Here is a 21,708-nt window from a genome sequence, read left to right on the forward strand (position 1 = left end):
AATAATACCATAATTACCCTCAGACTTCCCTTTGCCATCCCTCATTTAGTAATCTGTTCAGACAATAATAGTTCTCCAGTTTTGGATCTTTCATAGAGTCACATGCTTTTATCATTCCCCATCATCAAAGTGGGATTCACACTGTGCCATAGTAAAGCATTATGTAACATCAATCCTAGCCGGTACCTGGTCCAGGTCACTGTTTACAGCCAGTATCACGACTGGGAGAGGGGGGGGGGGTCATAGCTTTCGGCGTGCGCCTTGCTTGTGGTAGGTTGTGGAGAGTTGTTGGCGGTAGGCCTATACTGAGATTCAGGCTGATAATGTTGGGGTGTCTTGATAGGTGGAGAAACCTCTACCTCTAGCTCCTCGAAAGGGCAACTTCTTGAACTGGAGAGTTGCAAGAGATCTGGCAGTGTCCATGTCTGTCTTGATGGCTAATAAGGCGTCATCAGTATGCTTCTCAAAAAAATGTCTCACCATCATAGGGCATGTCCAGTATCTTTGACTGGACGTCCGGTCTAAAAGGGGTGGCCTTAAGCCATCCTTGTCGCCTTAAGACCGTTGCCCTTGCCAACTGATGAAAGCCTTTGGAGGCGATGTCGAGAGCACAGTCGATAATATCTGAGGAAGTGGGTTCACCTTCCTGTAAGATTTTCTTGTGCTCCGTCTTCCTGTCTTCAGGGATCAAATGAAGCAGACTGCTAACATCTGACCACAGCTGGCAGTCCTAGCTCCCCATGATCGCTAGTGAGTTGACTGCTCGGACCGTGATGGCTGGCATGATGGAGAATCTTTTCCCTATATTGTCCTAGCGCCTGCCCTCCTTGTCCGTCTGGACAGAGATGGGTGCAGAGGAATTTCTGGAGCGCTTTTGCGCCGCTTGAGAGCTGACCTAGTCAGGGTTGGGGTGACCGATGAGGCAAGCAGGTGAATCATCAGTGGCCTTATAATTCTTGTTGAGGCGAGGTGGTAGTGGTGCTACCATAGCAGGATGTTTCATTATTTGTATACCCTCATCCCAGATATAATCTATAATGGGAATGGATCTTACAGACTTTGTGACTTGCTCTTTAAAATCATCTAGTAAACAGTCAGACTGCTTGACAGAAGTTGGCAGATGAAATCATACTGCATCTCGTTCTGTCAGATTATAAAAATCACTGATGTCCTCTGGGGGAGAGTCTGCAGGTTGAGGTGGTGGAGAGGATGGAGGAGGGACCATGTCCTCATACCATTCATCTTGTGGTTTTTGAGAATTGGTGATCTCTCATCGTCTGAGGACTAGCGGCCTTCACCAAGAGCGAAGTTCGGGCTGGAGTGTTCCCAGGAGGCACAGGGTCAGACAGATTTGCATATGGCCATGTCTGAACTGGGGTGGCAGAGTGGGCTAAAGAACGGTGATGGATTAAACCCAGATCTGTTGACTGGGTGTGAGTGTTTGATTGGTTCAGATGCCCCGTCCATCACCACCCCCTTTTGTACCGCTTTGTTCGCCATAAGTTGGCAGGGTATGCTCAGACGTGAGTCCCTTGCTCACTTTGCCACTGGATTCAAGCAAGCCTGGCTGAAGACGGCTGAAAAGCCAGAAACCGGTCCTAGGAAGCTTGTTTCCGGTCCAGTGAAGGCATGGCTTGGCAGTTCGGGCTGGACTGTTCCCATGAGGCACAGGGTCAGACTGATTTGCATATGGCCATGTCTGAACTTGGGTGGCAGAGTGGGCTAAAGAACGGTGATGGATTAAACCCAGATCTGTTGACTGGGTTGAGTGTTTGATTGGTTCAGATGCTCCGTCCATCACCACCCCTTTTGTACCGCTTTGGTAAACTGAAGAAAGCCTTGGGTTTGCTATCCTTTACCATCATGTGCTAACCCTCCCTCATTCAGCGAGGTTGGAGATCTTGGGAGGCCCGTCTGCCTGTGCTCCTCCATTGTTGTGCTCCTTCTACAATAATGTCAGCATGAGTTCTGAGAGCCTCTCTCCAACACTTCTGATGCCAAGCCCCCCAACTTACTGAGTGGCTGCCATCGCCGGAGAGCCTGTATACCCCACCTGCTGATGCTGAACTTCAAGACCGCTACAAGTGACTGACACCACTCCCCACAGTCCGTGGTCACCAGACTGTGTGACCAGTGCCTGGCAAAGGCTATGCTAGGCGATCCGGATCCTGAAAACCTTCTTGAGGAAACTCTGTAAAGACTTGATACAGAACTGAGTCAGGTGGAGAAAGGTGCAATTGAGAACCACCAAAAGCATTTGCTCTGCTAAAGCTGCCACTAGATTCCTAGTAGAGTGTTGTCGCCCTGATTGATAGAGACAAGGTGTGAATTCGGAGTATGGATGATGCTATAAAACGTGTTAAAATTACGGAGTATTTTACCTTAATACAGTCATGTTTTTTTTTCTTACAATAATAACGCTGCTTAGATACTCTATTTATTGCGAGTGATACTTGTGCCGCCAGAACTGGTTCTAACCCACTCCATCCTTTGAGAGTAAGCCTTGACTGTTCGATCTTGCTACTAAAGCGACACTAAATGAAGCCATTGCAGCCTCAGGCAGGGCCATATTGAAGTTATCTATGGAATGAAAGCTTTAAGGCGCCATTTTCAGAAAACAGCACAAGGACTATTGAAATTCCCAGTGGAGGCTCACTTACTACTGGGAAGTTCAGCGCTCCCTCGGTTCATAACCAGGCGCTGCTGTGGGTGAGTGAATGTGAAACGGAGGCGCCACGCACGTTCAGGATATGACAGTGCTTAATTTGTAAAAAATGAAGTGCTGAGGCTGAAAATGCTGCCAAGGAGGCTGCAGCCCACTTCTACCTCCGGTATGCCCAACTTTCAACACCCGCACTGCCTCAGTCTCTATCCTATAACCATACTCTGCTGTCTGTCCACTAAGTCATGAACTTTACTTCATTACCTACACTGACAGATGAGTGTGAAAACAATATGTACACTAAGTGAAAATGCTTTTAACATATTAATCAGTGCGGTCTGACTGAGTTTGTTGCAGTTCAGGAGGTTGCTTGAGCACAGCAGGTCATGTCACTGCTAGTGCTGTCTGTAATTAGTTTGGTCCAGTTATGACGACGGTATAGGCATCCACTGCTCAGCTTGCTGTGATCCTGCCTGCCACAGCACAAGCACTGTCCCCAGCCGCAATGCCTCAATGCCTGTGAAATTGGAGTATGGCTGTTGCACGTACTGGGCTCAAGCACACTCAGCAATTAGCATGCTTGGAGGCAGCGCACGGAAACTGCAGGTGACTCCATAGCACACAAAAGTTGCGGTGGGCCACTGCCACATCAAGCACGTTGAGGATAGTAGCAATGCAGGTCTGTAGGCCCCACTACAATTATCCAATGGGGGGCTTAGGCTCAGGCAGTGGCAGGGTGCAGCAGACTCCGGGAATAGAATGCAAGCCATTCGTTAATGATGACTTCTTGGATTCATGACAGACGTGACAACATCATCACTAAAGTGACGATACCCAATCATGCCTGCCTATGAAAACATACAAGCCCGTCACCATGCAAGGTATGTGGTTCTTTTATTTTAAATTGAGCAATTAATATTGATACCACCACCTGCAGGACCAGAAATCGTAGCCCCGGCCCTGTGAAAGAAGTGCCGGTGCTGAGCTCCTGAAAGCACCTGCTCAAATTAAGCACAGGATATGTGGCCCTAGCCCATGGCCCGATGCAACCCGCCTGTGTACGGTACACAGGGCCATTTTATGTCAAGAGTTTGTGCACAAGGGAGTCCTACAGGAAATCGGCAGGCTTTTTAAAATAGCGAAAACATGAAAAATAGGCTAGCATTCTCGTTGGGAGGTTTACTCTGGAATACCCAAAGCGGCCTCGTGCACCTGTTTTCCGGATATTGCTTGCACCTCAGTCCTTATGCTGCTGGCACTACGTAACCTGTGACGGGTTTGCAGTGCTCGCCTTTGATGTTTTGTTCTATTTGCATTGCCTTATTTTAACATCCGGTGCTGCAGGTGTGGTAGTCGCTCAAATAGATGGCTCGGGTATTCGCAGATTTTGTAATAATGTACGGTCTGCACCAATGGTTTTATTTTAAAGGTAAATGATCATGAACGTGTCCTCTCATGATGGCCCTTCCAGGCTTCCATTCCCATGAGTTGGTCCGACGAACACGTGTTGTGGTCACAAGTGGCGGCTGGTGAGCTTTTAAAGTGGTGATCATAAGACTAAATCGTTAATTTGCAGGTGTGAGTGTAGCGAGCATGGATGACTGTCCCAAGGAGGCAACAAAGGGTTCTACAACAGAGAATTTTTGGTTAAAAATGGTTAAAGGGTATATTTCTATCACTACATATCACAGATGTTATTTTAAAGTACTGCAGCAGATCACACAAGTCTTCCTAAAATACATTTTTGTGACTTCAGTCTCACTGAAATGGTTGAAAAAGCTCCTCACCCCTAAAATCGTGGATATTGATTGGAGCTTCAAAGAGGATGAGTGAAAACAATATGTGTTTCTATTAGATGGCACAGATGCATTTTGGCGTGAAGGGGGGGTGTTGAATAAGTTTAACTGGTATGTCACAATCAGACAAAGGTTTTTGCGATTTGTTCGTTTTACCATCATGGAAATAAGTGGTTTAAACTTGCAATTTTTTGATCATAGAAAGCAAAGCTTGTAGGTAGGCTGAGGTAGTACGTAACTCATACAATGCCACAAACCCCATACCATTACTATTAAACTTACTGGTACAAACACATTGCATCCTGTGAAGCTGTACAACTTCCACTGAAGCAGCCAGTCAGCTAACTTCTAAAAGCACAAAGAGGCACCCATTGGCCTATTCCGCAAAAATCTCTGGTGCTCCCTTGACTGGACTTCAGTGCTTCCTGCCCATCCATGCTGGCTATGTCCAGGGTGGCACTGCTTTCACCTCACCTATATGATTTATAAAAATGTTTATAAAACATGTAACTCTTGTAACTAGGTTTTCAAATATGAGGCATTATTTATGTTTTATGCAGCTTAAAGAAATGAAGCAATCCGACTCTCACATTCTGCACACTGTCGTATCTCCGCATAAATACGTCAGTTCCCATAAATGTGAGTGACATGCGCAGGTTATGCCACCAGTGGCACTAATACCTTGACAAACAGAACAGACTTCTCCAAAAACCTCAGCAGACCACAAGAGTTCTCGCCAAGCCTCCGCCTCACCTACAAGCAAAGAGAGCCTCTGGCTTGCCTTAAATTGGGCTTCCTATTGACTGGCTTGGTCCACGGAGACCACTGCCAGCACTCCCCTGCACAACTCCTGCACAATCCTTCAGTGTTGGGTGGGTGACCCCCGGGAGGTCTAGAGTTGAGGTGGCCACATTTAGAAACCTTTCCAAAACTAATCAGAACTGTTTGGTTACCCGGTCATGCATTTACATCAAATTCTGGTGCCTGTAGTTTATTTTATTCTAAATGTTAGACTACAAATGCCGCTATGCAATGGATAATCGGCATAGGACAAGCCACTTAAACCACACATGGTACAACTCACACACTGATATTTACACGTTGCTCTGTCGAAAGGAGAGCACAGTACGTTGCAATGGCTTTGAGATTGAAGCTATGTCTAAGAAAGATTGATAACATAGGATATTATGTTGTTGGAAGAGGGCAGCGCTGGCCTGCAGCATCATACTACAGATGCCTTGGCGCTCATTGTTTTTAAAATACAAATTAGATTGTGGTCTGTAGCTTAAAACAGACGTTCCCTGACCCTACCTATCATTCATCTCAAGCAGGTTCCTTTGGAGCTCAGTTACCTATATTGCAATGTCTTAATCAGGAGAAGGCGGGGGCATAACGGAGCCATCATGTGACGTTTATCCACACCAAATTGGTTATCTTTGAATGGCCACCCTCAAGCGGACGTCCGCAGACTATTCCGCTGGGCTTGCGTTTCAATTACTAACATTGTAGTGGGAAAAGGCTCCCCTTGCCAAGCACTAGTCCGCTTACTGCTGCGGAAGTGGTACAGGCAGTGCGAGATGCTGAGCGTGGAGACGCAGGACTGCTGTCAAGAATTCTCTCACCCGTTATCATGTTTTTCATAACTGGTGATTTGGCGCCACCTAGTGCGTTTACTTGCCAAACAACTTGGAAACTCAATTATTCTTTTGACCAGATTTTCTTTTGTATTCAAATTGTATAGAAAAGTATAGCGCTAAGGCTCGTGCCTAGTGGATTTCATACAAATCTGCTTTCGAAATTAATTGTGGGGTGACAACTTTAAAAATCCCGCCCAGTGACCCGGGGAGTGATGGGACAGCAGCAGTTAATACACAAGCATCGTTCTGGACTGGTGCATCTTGTTATAAGGTAGACAGACTATATGAAACGCCCTTGGCATTTTTTTTGCTTTTAGGTTGTTGAAGCGGTGACAACTGTTGGCCTGAGCTCTGTCCTACATAAATGTCCAGGCATTGTTTGAATGACATAAGCCGAAAGACGCGACGTGTGTCCTTGAATTTCCTCCTGTGAATCATCAGGCGCGACTGATCAGCATCACCTGACGTAGGCGGGCTGATTCCCGGTTTGACAGCTGCTCAGGGGGGCTTCTTGCCGGCTCTCCTAGTTCAGGACCGCATCACTGCAGCTCTTCCCATTCGTCCTTCTAAGAATGGGTAAGGGCAAACGTGCTTCCAAAGCTGTGCAATGCAGAGCACCTTCTGTGCTGCAGGCCCGCCCCCTCTTCAACTCTTGCTCATAGTGTCCAGGGCTGCACTGCACACCGATGAGCTCATCTGTTCTCTGTCTGTCTCTACCTCCAAGTTTGTATTTATGTTGTATTCATACGCTGCTCCCTCTCATGAAAGATATCTTTTCTAAAAGTTGCTCCTCAGCCCAGCCCCCACTTTCACAGTTAGACCTTTCCAGTGTTAGCCCTCTGTCTGCGCAGCAACCCCCGCACATTTTTCGTGGTGGCAGCGGCACGGGAGGGTTCAAAGGACGATGTCAACAGCAGCAACTCTCTTCACCCACCTCTTCCTCCAGACGAAGCAGCCAAACCTCTTTAGTTCACCCTCCGATCTCATGTTGAGAGTGGCCAGCAGCAGAGTTCAACATTGCCTGCCCTGCAGTCTTTCCATCACGTTCGACCAATGTATCCTTCAATTTATCCAAGATGGCTTTGCTCTTCCCTTTCTGCATCCCTCCCAGTTTACTGGGCATCTGCGGATTACACTGCGATTGTTTCTTTTGCTTACCAGAAGGGTGAAACCTGGTTTTCAAGAATCTGGTTTTCAAGAAGAATGGGATTTTATGTCTGGTGCCTAAACCGCATAGAGGACCAAGACTGATTCAATACCTCTTAAACTTCTTCCTTCAAAAGAATTTACACAATGATGACATTTGCGCTGGTTTTGCACGCCTTGGATTCAGAGGACTGCACTGTGTCCCTGGGTCTACAGGACACGTACTTACTTCCATATGCTGGACCAGCAGTCACACAGGAGGTATCTCTGCTTTACGATTGGATCATACCACTTCCAATTGCTGTGCTGCTATATGGCCTCAACCCTGCCTCGCAGGTCTTTATGAAGGCATGCCTTTGGTTGCGTGCATCTTTACTGGTCAAATATACAAGTATTCCTGTACTTCTGTGCCTAACTTCTGAAGATGAAACACCTAAAGACAGTGGTGCCATTACTGTCCACTCTGGGGTTTTCCATCAACAAACCAAACCTCATTTCTAGCTGGTGCAGAGGATTTCCTTTATTTGGATTTTCCAGACATAGTTAGTTGCCCCAAAAGGTGTCTTCCCTTTCCTGGAAAAAGTCTGTGACATTCAGGCATAATCCCAATTTTTAGGAAAAGAGATTCCATTCCAGCCTTAACGGTTTTGAAACTGCTTGGTCTCTTGGCGTTCTCTTGATGCCTCATACCCGTTGGAATATGAAGGCCCTTCAGTGGAAAATACAGTTGGAGTGGGAATGCCTTTCAGAGAGGATCTGCATATGCAATAAGGCGGCTCAGGAGCCTCTGTGCTGGATGAGACATCAATGTGACATGCGACAGGCTACTCACCTTACAGCAGTGAGAGATTCAGCATCACTTGGCCAGATGAGTAAAAATCAGAAGTCTCCGGGCTCAGTTGGAGCAGCCTCACCACATACATCTTCTACATTCCATCAGAGGCAGGTGAGTCCAGGTGCTGACGGACAATATGACTGCCATGTGGTACTGCAACCAGCAGGGTGGGGTTCCTGCCCTCATTCTTGAGGCTGTGGTGGTGGTAGTCACTTCACAGGCTATCTTTGACAATCCCAGCCAATGTCCTAGTTGGATCCCTCAATATTACAACAGATGAACTCATCAGGCGTCATCTTGCTGATCACAGATGTCTCCTGGAACCAGACGTTGGGTGTGCTGTCTTCTGCCAGGTGGGGTAACCACTGTAGACCTTTTCTCTCCCTCTGAATATACTAATTCTTCTGCTTCTTGCACATTGGTGTTTCCTTCACAAGTGTCTTATGGATAGGTGTTCCACTTTTGGTGGGATTCTTGGTTTCTATACTTGTTTCCTCATATGCCCCATATCCCACAGGTCCTGAAGAATGTCAGGCAGACCGAGCAGAGCTGATTCTGGTGCCCATGATTGGGCCATGAGGGTTTGTAACTCTGAACTGCTGACCGTGACCATATGCCGTCCACGTCTGCTTTGTGTTCAGGAGGATCTGGTGCCCCAGCAGCAAGGCAGAGTGATGCATCCAATCCTCCAAAATCTCCACCTTCATGTGTTGAGAGTGACTTTGATCTACCATCTGTGGGGAAGAGAAGCAGATTGAACCTATGCAAACTAGATTAGCTGATACACATTTGTTCATGCTATCTTTTGCCTGGCAAATGCTTTGCTCTGGGTACTGTTGAGGGTCACATGACAGCCCCTATGGCCTTCCCTTTTTTGTCGGATTAGCCTTCATTACTTAAATCAACCTTTGTGCAGCGTTTTCTAAAAGGGCTTTGACATACATTTTACTCACCCCCTTCATTTTATCACAGTGAAACTTTATTTGGTTTGAACATTCTTGATGTGGGTTCCTTTCAGGCATCTTCACAGTTGTATCCTGACACTCTAAAATCTGAAGACTGTTTCTCATTGTTCTAACTTCTGTATGTACTATACTTGAGCTCCAGACCATGTCAATTTATCCTCCATATATTACTATTTTCCCTGATAAACGAGTACATAGGACATGCCCATCCTTTCACTTGCAAGTAGTGTCACCACATGGGGTCTGTCACAGGAGCCCCAAAAATCACACAGCTAAAATGATGTTGAAGTACATTTGGAATCTCTTTGTACAGCAAAGGCTTAGAAATCATTATCATGCGTTTATTCTTGGCAAATGTTTAGGTAGTAGTGTAGTGCGCAGTTATTCAAACAACCAAGCGCACCTACATTTTCTTAAAGTCTCTGGTAGTTTGAGGATTTAAATTGGTAGTAACATGCTCTACCGGAGTTGATTGGAAGCATTCTAATAATTGTGTTATTTGTAATTTATAGGACTATTGTTGGTATTTATTTTGCTTTACAAGTCTTGAAAAATGTAGATCATACTTTTTTCATTTTTGCCTCAAACCTCGTTCTGATTACGGGCCTGATTCACAAACTGATTTCTGTGGTCTGAACAGTAGTTACTACTTGCGTACTACAAAGTGCAGTTTTCAAATCTACCAGTGTTAATCTCCACCTCCACTTCGCCTATCTTTCGGCATTCATTTACATTAATATTTCACATTTAAAAAAATGTACAATTTGTTTTCAAGATGAATACACTTTATTAATTTGCCTTAAACTTTATCACAGGTAGATCTATGCCATTGGGACAGTAGTAACTTACATTGGTAAATTTGGGGTGGAGATATGCAAGTCTACACTTTTGAAGTAATTTTACACTTGTAAATGGTGAAAAGCCATGTGTACGAAAGGTAGTCAAAAATGTAAGAGTAAACTTACACTTGCAACTTACTCCCAAGGGCAAGTTACCTTTGGGAATGCCCCCGCCGGTTATATTTGTTTTTAAGTTTGAAAAGTGGTGATTTTTTTCAAGCAAGCAGCGTTTTTATGTTCTGTGTATGCTTAAACCATCATCCAGCTTTCTTATGTGGCCCGAGGTTTTTTCCTGTTCACTGCTCTTCCTTCAACATCTTTTGACTGTAACATGCCCCCTTCTGCTGGGATAGTGGTCAGAGGTTAGACAGGTCTGGTCCTAGTCCTTACTTCTACAACATGGAGCAAATTCTGATGTCAGCACTAAGGTAAAGATGCTACCAAGTTCCATATGAAATGGCTTCTGCAACACTTTTTTCCAATTTTTTGATACAGTAGACCGTAATCAATGATCATCATTTGCATTTCTTTTCTACCTGATGTTGCAATTATTACTTTGCATAACATTACATTGTCCACTATTTGATATCATGTGTGTTTTTTCAGGATTCGGTCATGCCTACCCAAGAGCCTCAAGTAAACGATAAAAACGATGAAGCTGAGCTTGCCTCGGATGACACAGATGAGGGTAGGTTATTTTATAATGTTATCTTAGAACGGATAAGTTGGTGCCGGATATGTTTGTCGACCATTGAATTAAGTTGTTTGTTCTTTCTTTTTATCAGGGTATCTTTTAAACTTTAGCAGATTTAAATATAGTTCTGCAGGTGTTTTTTGAGGCCATAACATATGTGATCTCTCACTCTTTTAACCCCTTGGATGCTGGTGATGGAACTACTCCATCACCAGCCACAGGTGAGCTGTGCTAATGACGGAGTGGTTCCATCACGGCCCGGCCGCCGTGCCTGCACGGCATTAATTTTGCGCCTGCGCAGCGCGTTCTATTAGGTGGGCGGGGCCGTGACGGAACTACTCCGTCACAAGCACAGCGCGCCCGTGGCTGGTGACGGAGTGGTTCCGTCACCAGCATGGCAGCGCCGCGCCCCCCCCAGCGCCGCGGCGGAATTACCATTGCGGCCAAGGGTTAATAAACAACTCGTCCCCTGGAAGGCTTGTTTTATAATGTGTATCTTCTCTGTAATAATAAAAATGAACACATGAAAGTGTGTTGGACAACTGAAAATGCCTATTTTGGACCCTACTGATGGGGCGGTAATTTCTTCTGGTAGTTTCTCAATGCAAAACCCTCATGCTACCTCTAATTTACCGCTCAAAAGGTGTTGGGCCCTTCACACCATGTATTACCTTCAGGAGATTTTAAATAATCATGAACAGTAAAAACTGCAATTATTATTCAAGCCAATAAAGAGAGTTGTTGAGTATTTTAAAGGGTTTTATTTTCTAGTCAAAAGTTAATTTTTCTCTGACCCTTTATTCATTAGTAAAATATCAATCAGGTTACATAATTTGGAAAACAGGAAAAATATCAATAATACAGAACACATTACAGTCTGCATATAAGCATTACATGTAGTTATGAAAATGTGGCGCACAATTCTTAAAGAGTTTGTAAGAAAAATAGTCTTGCAAAGCTAATCAATGATTAAATAGTTGGCAAAAATCTCCCATTAAGAGAAATAAATGCATAAGTCAAATAAATCTTTTCAGACCTAATTAATTAGTCAAAGAATAAACTTAAAGTTTAGCATCTAAAACATAAAGAGCCTTTCTATCTGTTGCTGCTCATGTGCATCTCTGTGTCTAAAGAGCAAAAAGGAGGGAGACAGCCCGCCCTTCACCAGACCTCAAAGGAATGTGGCCTGATGTGCCAAGATATGACGTGGAAGCAAGAAACCTCCCCCTGAATCTCCTCGGACGCCCAAGGCTGCACCCGTGACGATCTCGTACCTAACCCATAGGATGTCTGGCCTAATCTGTTAATTCTCTCAAGAGCTCACACACCCCCCTAATGAGCCTAGAAGCCAGCTGAGATGAGAAAGCCAGCCCCCATCCAGAGAGGACATTATTTTATACCCTAATTATTGGCAGACTACACAAAGATGTAGCAGCTTTCAGGAAAACCTGTACGTGATTGGTCAGTCATGATGGCATGAGTTGTCACTCCCCTGACTCATTCTAAAATCCTGACTTTACCAGTTTTAACAAAAGAAGCATACATGAATAACTACATTTATAAACATTTGCAACATTTACTAAGAAAAATGTTTCATTCTAATTCTCTTCCTTCCTTCCTTCCTTCCACAGCGTAGTCAGATGGACACTTTAACTAACACTGGTACATTGGCAGAATCACAAGAATGTACAAAGTTCAAAGTGTCCTTGACTCCTTTAGGAAAGCTGGTACAGTCTGCGCATGCTCTCTTCTCTTTAATGCAAGCCATAGCCTTGATGGATTCACAGGCAGCCATGTTTTGTGTAGGCCCCAAAAATAAAACAAACACAAAGATAATATTAATTTCATGTAAATCAGCCCATTATGTTTCCCTCCCTCATACTAGTACCCCTTATAAATGTTTACCTAGCCAAGCTATTAGTGAAAAGCAGCTTTTCTATTATTTATGACAACATGCAAAATAAATGTGTAACATAGCATTTTCATGCATTTAGTGTAAAATTTAAAAGCACACACAATTAATATAGTGCACACAGCAACATGCATTAGTGTTTTAGATAGCTTTTCGTGCAAAAAGCATTTAGTCCCCTGTGTAGTGTTTGGCGCATTTGTTAATTCACACACATTATAAAAAGAGGTGTTATTTAACTGAAAATATTTATCAAAATATGCAACAAGTCAAAGTCCTTTAAGACAGAAATATGGGATGAGCTGGGAAGAGAGAAACACATTCTATTAATCTTCAAAGGTAAAAAGGCCACTTTTCTCTACATTGGAAAAAACACATGTTAATTCAGCAAAAGCATTTCAGACTGAATAGGCCTCACTTTCATTGTTTTTCATGTGCCATGTTTTTAACTAGCACCAAAATGTGTGTGGCAATTTAAATGCAGTCTGATGCACAAAAAATAAAACAATGCCTGACTGCAGATGAAATCTGCTCCATCAATCCACCCTTCTGATGATTCAAATCATAATAACATGATTTATAACTCATCACACATATTTAATTTCACTAGTGACATTTCTTATTGCAAAAGCTGAGCATACAACAATGTTACTTCTATTTCTAAGGCAAACACAAGTCTGGTCTGTAATCAGATCATATATAGCCAAGTTCAAATGTTTTAGTGCAGAGTTCTATAAGTAGCTTCTTGGAACAGTTAGTCTTCTTTAAAACAAGTAACTAAAAAAATAAAATGAGAATTCAACAGGACAGTTTCAGCATTTCTTTGCTCTTTGTCATCAGCTTGCCATCAGAAAGGCTCATACAGTGTGGCTTTCTGTACTTTTTTCATGCAAATTAGACTACTTAGGTGCTGAGAAATTCTGACAGAGCACCATCAATCCTTTTGCACTTTTTCAACCAAGGCCTTTCACTCATATTTTCACTTTGATCAGATTCAGATGTTTCACCACAGCATCTCTCAGATCAAAGCCGTTGCACCATCCATTATGCAGATCTTGTGTAGCAGCTGCAATCTGGTGAGAAACTGCACACTGTACATCAACCAGACCTACACAGTAATGGCTAGTGTTTTCATCAGTGTTTTCCACAAGTGCATTTGCATATACATTTTCAAGCCACTTTAGTGTTGCTGAAAAACAGTCTTTTGCAAAAGGTAACTCTGTGCTGCCATTGTGTTGCTTTATTATGCTTGACACTTCAGGCAGATAGCTACAATCCATTCCTTGTCCAATCTGTTGTTCTGCACTCATTATCTTTGAGACCACATTATGATCTGATTTCAGAGAAACTGGCAATCTATACCTGGGCATCAGTCTTTGCAATAACACATTTGCCACTATGCAGTTGTCACTTTTCTCAAAAACAGTTCTGATACAACCCTGTTGTGCTGCTTCAAAGACATTTTCTTGAGCCTCTTTTAATTCAACTGTGAAGATTCCATTGAATGTATGTGCTAACAGAACACAAATTTGTGCAACTGAATTAGCATTTCTCTCTCCCATGACAACAGTGACTCCCAATTGAGCAGATATACTGCTTGTTATGGTAAGGGCAATCAATTTCGAATTTTGGGCTGGGGTAATTACTAATAGCCATAAAGCTTTGACAACATCATGTATAAGGAGCACAGCATGTGCTGCTTTTAATGTGTCACCTTTCAAACCTGGGCCATCTACAATATGGACATTGTTGGGCTGACTCAGACATTCATCCTTAAAGTCTGAATTTGGCTTTATGCATATTTTCATGATATTTAGACACTCATTCATTTTCATCATAATCCAATTCATTTGCTGACATTTCTGTGAAGTTAGGGTCAAAGGTCATTGGGCAATACATCACAAACCTTTGAACACAGTCATCTTTTTCAATAGGCAATGAGAGAGTGCAGCCCTCCCTCTCACTGCAAATTAGTGTATTTTCTTTCAAATAAACTTTCATTCCTAGTGCTGGGGCGCGACATTTTTTTCTCTTTCAACTCTAGGAATGCTTTTGTGCAGTTGTTGTCCAATGGAAGCGGATCAGACACACCTGAGTGTGTCAGCCTCAGTAAAGGCTTAGCCACTAGGGAAAGGTTTAGTAACCACTCTCTACAGTAGCTAACCATTCCCAAAAATGTCCTGACTTCTTTCTGAATTTGAGATGTATTCATCCTGGAAATTATTTCCACCTTCTCTGGTGGCACCTTTCTACCTCCCTTTCCAATTTTGTGTCCCAGACATTCATCTTCTTTTTGACAGTACTCCTGACTATTCTCATGCAATGGCACTGTGACATGACTTTTGCAAAAATTAATAAGTGTAAGCCATTCTTCAGCACATGGAATGTGAAAAAATATATTGGCTGGATTCGGTACCACAGGACAACATGGAAAAAATATGCTTTTAATCTCCTGCACTATTCTATTCTTTTCATTTATTTTCTGTGAACCTGTGATCAGAAAGTTACACAAACTTCCAATCAATTCCATCAAAAATCCTTTTATTGGTAAAATTCCTGCAACTGATGGTATTCCTGAATACATGTCATCTGGTTCTAATTTTAATAAGACATGTTCTGAACATTTTATTAATCTGGCATCTTTCTCTGTGAACTCTCTTATTTCTGTGTTTATTATTTTTTCAAAAGCAGAAGGTACATTTTCAACTGTCTTTTCTGAAAATAATGCTACAGCTTTCTCTTGTTGGGCCATTTTAAAATGTACACCCTCATCAGGAATCTGAAAATGAACATTATCTGATGTACAGTAATCTGTGGTGCTTAATTTGCAAAACAATTGTTTTCTTGCTAGGCCTGAATCACAGACAACAGTTTTGCAATTTTCCTCAAATGGGCCTAATTTTGGTGCACATTCTTCTAAAACTGGGTTTGTAATTTCTTTGTTTAAAACTCCTGCAACTAAATTTGGACTTTCCACTGTCTTCACAATGGACTTGGTAAATTCAGAATTGTGAGGGTTAAAATTCTCATTTTCAAACACAGAAACCTGTTGGACTGGGTTCTGATTTTGTCTCTGGAAATAATTCACATTTGCTCTGGACACCTTATTCAAATTAACTTTAGCATTGGTACCACCTGCCATTGGTACCTCTACTGACATTTGCATTTGCTTAACTGGCATATTTTGCACCTGCATTTCTCCATGTTTTTGTGCATCATGTTTAAATTTATTTTTCTTCTTCCAATGCTCAAATCTGTTATAAAGATGGCAAAAGGACACATTTTCCAGCAGTACAACACCCATACCTAAATTTGCACAAACCAAAACACCTTTACTTCCATCCTGTTTTCTTTGAATCTGTACCCAATTAACATCCTTTGCTGGCACTCCACCCTTCAGGAAAGTAATCTCTGCTATGTTTTTCTCCATAACAACAGAAAATGATGGTGCATTCATGCAAACCCTTTTCACGGTCTCCTCACCTGGCCCTTGAACAACAACTTTAGATTCAAACAACAATTTAGTCAGCATGGCAATATAAAAGAACATTTCCAAATTAATGCACAACTCTTTCAATATTTCATCAAATCCATCAACTTGGTACCACAGCACATTCTTGTCTCTCAATTGTGGGATTGTGTTCAGAAATGCTGCAAGTTCACTTTTATTCTGTAGCATAGGAACATACATTTCTCCCACCTTTTCTCTCAATGAGTAAGCAAAATCTCCCTCATTCTGCTTATTATTTTTCTCAATTATATCTGGTGGCTTCTTTTCCTTATCCATTTTTCTTGCTAGGTCTGGTGGTTTCTTTTTCTTCTCATGTTTTCTTGCCCAATTGTCTCCTAATTTCTCAAACCCATTGCATTTGAAAATATATTTTATTTCTGCAATGTGCAAATGCATTCCTGAAGAACACATTTTCTCATTTGCCTCATTATCCATGTGTACCCCGAAACCTTTCTGACATAGAAAACTTCCTGAAACATCAGTTTCATATTTTTGAGCCAAATCTGTCAGTCCATTATGTGTAGTTAATGCACATACAGCTGTTTCCATACTCAAGGAAATTAATTCTTTTTTCTGACACTGGTTCACATTTTCATTATTTAAACAGCAAGGACTGTTAATTTCTCCATGTTCAAATGTTGAATTTAAAATACTAAGCTGTTTCTCTTTTTCACTGCCTGTGTTAATATGTTCCCCGTGTTTTCTATCTTTTTAATCACTGCTGCTTCATCAAAGCAGGTTTGAAAAATCCCATTTTCAAATATATTTATTTTATCCTGGGCTGCAGATGTTGTAAATACCATTTTTCCCTCACCTTTCAGTGCTTGGTGTACTTTCTGTTCAATAATCTGTGTATTCTGAGTTTCTGAAATAAACCCTTGCAAAATCACTGATTCTGCAGCTCTTTGAGCCTTTTCAGTAGGGACCATATTAATTGGGACAGTCATAATTTTTCTAGGCATTATCTGTGCATCTGCAGTTTATAATTCTTTAACTGAACCAGGCACATTTGAAGCAGTAACACCTGGAGGTATCACTGTCAGTACTGAATCTACAGGTAATGGGTCAATATAAAATGTTTGCACAGTTTTCTCAATCTGTGTTTCTCTCTGTTTAACAGAAGCAGTAGCCCCTGTAGTATTTACTGGTGCACTATTTTCAGTATTTTTCATGGGAGCCACATAAAGTGGTGGACACTCAGTTAACAATGCATCCATTATTTCATCCCCTGAATCATTATTTATTTGAAGCTCTTTATCATCACTAATTCCCTTCTCCTGAATTTGGTGCTTCATCCTCACTTGCTTTCTCTCTTGTTGCTTTTTCCCACATGCTTAAGGCCTCAAATTGTGCAGCTTTAGATTGTGTCTTTATTTCACATAACACTTCCCTTAATTTGTCAATAATTTGCAATTCAAAAGTACCATCTTTTGGAAACCTCAAAGCACCTTCTGTTTCAGTAATCTTGCACCATTGGTGAACCCACATACATGTATTTTGTCCCAAATTGGTAGACATAAAATGCACAGGTGTTCCTTCAGGAGCATCACCAATAAAAAACTAATTTTTCACTTTACCTCCTAACAGCTTCTTTAAACCTTCAAACATTTTCATTTTTGCAATAGTTCAATGCAATTTCGTTTTTTCCAAAGCTGTCAGTCTCAATTTTAGTCAGTTTTACTCCTACCACTGATTCTCCACAAAATCTTACTGCAATATTTCTCTTAATCAATAACTCTGTTAGTAACAACATAAATACATTCGCTACTCTGTCTGTTGTGCTAAATAAAGGATAGATTTATATTCACTGCGAGTAACACACGCTTACCCTTCACAAAGTAAGACCTTCTGTTTACTCTTCAAACACTACAGGTAAATCCCTTCCGCTTACCTTTCACTCAAGCTCAGAAGAACCTACTACTCCTTTGGACTTATCCTTCAGGATATATCTTAGGCCAAAGTTTCACCAGCGAACCCTTTTGCTGTCAATCAAGCTCAGAAGAACCTGCTACTCCTTTAGTGTGACCCTTTCTAGGTGATATCAGACCAAAGTTTCACCAGCGAACTCTTTGCTATCAATCACTCACACAGAAAATAGTCCCTAATTTAACACTGCCAGCCCTACCTAGCTTCTCAGTGTTATTCCAACGGACGAGTAACCTCAGTGCAGTGTGGCTTCCATTTACCACCCGCTATTCCTTCCCGGGAATCCACAGGTGTGCATACCTGCGTGTTCCAGACAACACAGAACAAGACACTAACTTAACATGAAGAGTTAAAACATGTAATCAATAACCAAAAATTGTGTCCTATGAAATTACCAATACAATCAATAACACCATCAATTCAAAATGAGCAAAATTTCACCAACAATAAAAAAACTTAATATTTTCAACACTTCAAAAATACATGCTAGCATATTAACAACATTTCACAACCCTATTGATACTCACACCACTTCTTGCATCACCTGCCAGTACTGCTTTGCCAGTCTTCAGGTTCTGAGCATTGGAGTCAGGAATCAGGACTTGGACATTTATCTAACTTGGGCAATTATTTTATTTCCCTTCTAAAGGTCAATGATCCATTAGTTGAATAGTTGATGGTGAAATCATTAATCATTAATCACCAAACTAATCAATAATGACCATCCTCTGCTTACCAAAAACTGATGGGGCGGTAATTTCTTCTGGTAGTTTCTCAATGCAAAACCCTCATGCTACCTCTAATTTACCGCTCAAAAGGTGTTGGGCCCTTCACACCATGTATTACCTTCAGGAGATTTTAAATAATCATGAACAGTAAAAACTGCAATTATTATTCAAGCCAATAAAGAGAGTTGTTGAGTATTTTAAAGGGTTTTATTTTCTAGTCAAAAGGTAATTTTTCTCTGACCCTTTATTCATTAATAAAATATCAATCAGGTTACATAATTTGGAAAACAGGAAAAATATCAATAATACAGAACACTTTACAGTCTGCATATAAGCATTACATGTAGTTATGAAAATGTGGCGCACAATTCTTAAAGAGATTGTAAGAAAAATAGTCTTGCAAAGCTAATCAATGATTAAATAGTTGGCAAAAATCTCCCATTAAGAGAAATAAATGCATAAGTCAAATAAATCTTTTCAGACCTAATTAATTAGTCAAAGCATAAACTTAAAGTTTAGCATCTAAAATCTAAAGAGCCTTTCTATCTGTTGCTGCTCATGTGCATCTCTGTGTCTAAAGAGCAAAAAGGAGGGAGACAGCCCGCCCTTCACCAGACCTCAAAGGAATGTGGCCTGATGTGCCAAGATTTGCCATGGAAGCAAGAAACCTCCCCCTGAATCTCCTCGGACGCCCAAGGCTGCACCCGTGATGATCTCATACCTAACCCATAGGATGTCTGGCCTAATCTGTTCCTTCTCTCAAGAGCTCACACCCCCCCCTAATGAGCCTAGAAGCCAGCTGAGATGAGAAAGCCAGCCCCCATCCAGAGAGGACATTATTTTATACCCTAATTATTGGCAGACTACACAAAGATGTAGCATCTTTCAGGAAAACCTGTACGTGATTGGTCAGTCATGATGGCATGAGTTGTCACTCCCCTGACTCATTCTAAAATCCTGACTTTACCAGTTTTAACAAAAGAAGCATACATGAATAACTACATTTATAAACATTTGCAACATTTACTAAGAAAAATGTTTCATTCTAATTCTCTTCCTTCCTTCCTTCCTTCCACAGCGTAGTCAGATGGACACTTTAACTAACACTGGTACATTGGCAGAATCACAAGAATGTACAAAGTTCAAAGTGTCCTTGACTCCTTTAGGAAAGCTGGTACAGTCTGCGCATGCTCTCTTCTCTTTAATGCAAGCCATAGCCTTGATGGATTCACAGGCAGCCATGTTTTGTGTAGGCCCCAAAAATAAAACAAACACAAAGATAATATTAATTTCATGTAAATCAGCCCATTATGTTTCCCTCCCTCATACTAGTACCCCTTATAAATGTTTACCTAGCCAAGCTATTAGTGAAAAGCAGCTTTTCTATTATTTATGACAACATGCAAAATAAATGTGTAACATAGCATTTTCATGCATTTAGTGTAAAATTTAAAAGCACACACAATTAATATAGTGCACACAGCAACATGCATTAGTGTTTTAGATAGCTTTTCATGCAAAAAGCATTTAGTCCCCTGTGTAGTGTTTGGCGCATTTGTTAATTCACACACATTATAAAAAGAGGTGTTATTTAACTGAAAATATTTATCAAAATATGCAACAAGTCAAAGTCCTTTAAGACAGAAATATGGGATGAGCTGGGAAGAGAGAAACACATTCTATTAATCTTCAAAGGTAAAAAGGCCACTTTTCTCTACATTGGAAAAAACACATGTTAATTCAGCAAAAGCATTTCAGACTGAATAGGCCTCACTTTCATTGTTTTTCATGTGCCATGTTTTTAACTAGCACCAAAATGTGTGTGGCAATTTAAATGCAGTCTGATGCACAAAAAATAAAACAATGCCTGACTGCAGATGAAATCTGCTCCATCAATCCACCCTTCTGATGATTCAAATCATAATAACATGATTTATAACTCATCACACATATTTAATTTCACTAGTGACATTTCTTATTGCAAAAGCTGAGCATACAACAATGTTACTTCAGACATTGACCATCTTGCCTCCAACGCGAGTGGTCGCTCCCCCCGCTTCCTCCCTGACCTGTGGTATCGTAGCGCCTACATCTGCTTGCTGACTGGGCACTGTGATTGTACTTGCTAGCGCGCACTGTTGTACATTTATTTGCATAGCGCTTTGGCTGATTGTTAACTGCTATCGCTTTCACTGTGCAGAACCTGTAATTATTGTAGCTGCGCATTGTCTGCATTGCATTGGCTGTGTTCTTATTTAAAGTGTGTCACGATCTCCACTGTCTCCGCGCACGAACTCGCATCTTTTTGGCCCTCATAGCGCTCCATTGATCCTTGTTGTTGTTGTTGGTCGGCCATTTCCCAGGTTGACCCGAGCCCTCCCTCAACCTCGCCCCCGCCTCCCTGCTGACCCTCCCACCCACGAGAGCTACAGTAGCCGCCCTCCCCCACACAGTGAGCTGTGACCATCTTGCCTCCAACGCGAGTGGTCGCTCCCCCCGCTTCCTCCCTGACCTGTGGTATCGTAGCGCCTACATCTGCTTGCTGACTGGGCACTGTGATTGTACTTGCTAGCGCGCACTGTTGTACATTTATTTGCATAGCGCTTTGGCTGATTGTTAACTGCTATCGCTTTCACTGTGCAGAACCTGTAATTATTGTAGCTGCGCATTGTCTGCATTGCATTGGCTGTGTTCTTATTTAAAGTGTGTCACGATCTCCACTGTCTCCGCGCACGAACTCGCATCTTTTTGGCCCTCATAGCGCTCCATTGATCCTTGTTGTTGTTGTTGGTCGGCCATTTCCCAGGTTGACCCGAGCCCTCCCTCAACCTAGCCCCCGCCTCCCTGCTGACCCTCCCACCCACGAGAGCTACAGTAGCCGCCCTCCCCCACACAGTGAGCTGTGACCATCTTGCCTCCAACGCGAGTGGTCGCTCCCCCCGCTTCCTCCCTGACCTGTGGTATCGTAGCGCCTACATCTGCTTGCTGACTGGGCACTGTGATTGTACTTGCTAGCGCGCACTGTTGTACATTTATTTGCATAGCGCTTTGGCTGATTGT

General features: G+C 42.2%; 1 protein-coding gene across 3 annotated transcripts in view; it reads left to right on the forward strand.

Annotated features, from left to right (window-relative positions):
- The window catches only part of PRKCZ (protein kinase C zeta), an 865,288-nt gene that overhangs the window by 608,578 nt on the left and 235,002 nt on the right, over positions 1-21,708 (forward strand). For all 3 annotated transcript variants that reach the window (XM_078642457.1, XM_078642458.1, XM_078642459.1), the window contains one exon: positions 10,487-10,568. In XM_078642457.1, coding sequence (XP_078498583.1) covers positions 10,487-10,568 — 82 coding nt within the window. The remainder of the gene's footprint in view (positions 1-10,486; positions 10,569-21,708) is intronic.

The sequence above is a fragment of the Lissotriton helveticus genome, chromosome 5_1, assembly GCF_964261635.1.
Source record: "Lissotriton helveticus chromosome 5_1, aLisHel1.1, whole genome shotgun sequence".
Taxonomy (NCBI): Eukaryota; Metazoa; Chordata; class Amphibia; order Caudata; family Salamandridae; genus Lissotriton; species Lissotriton helveticus.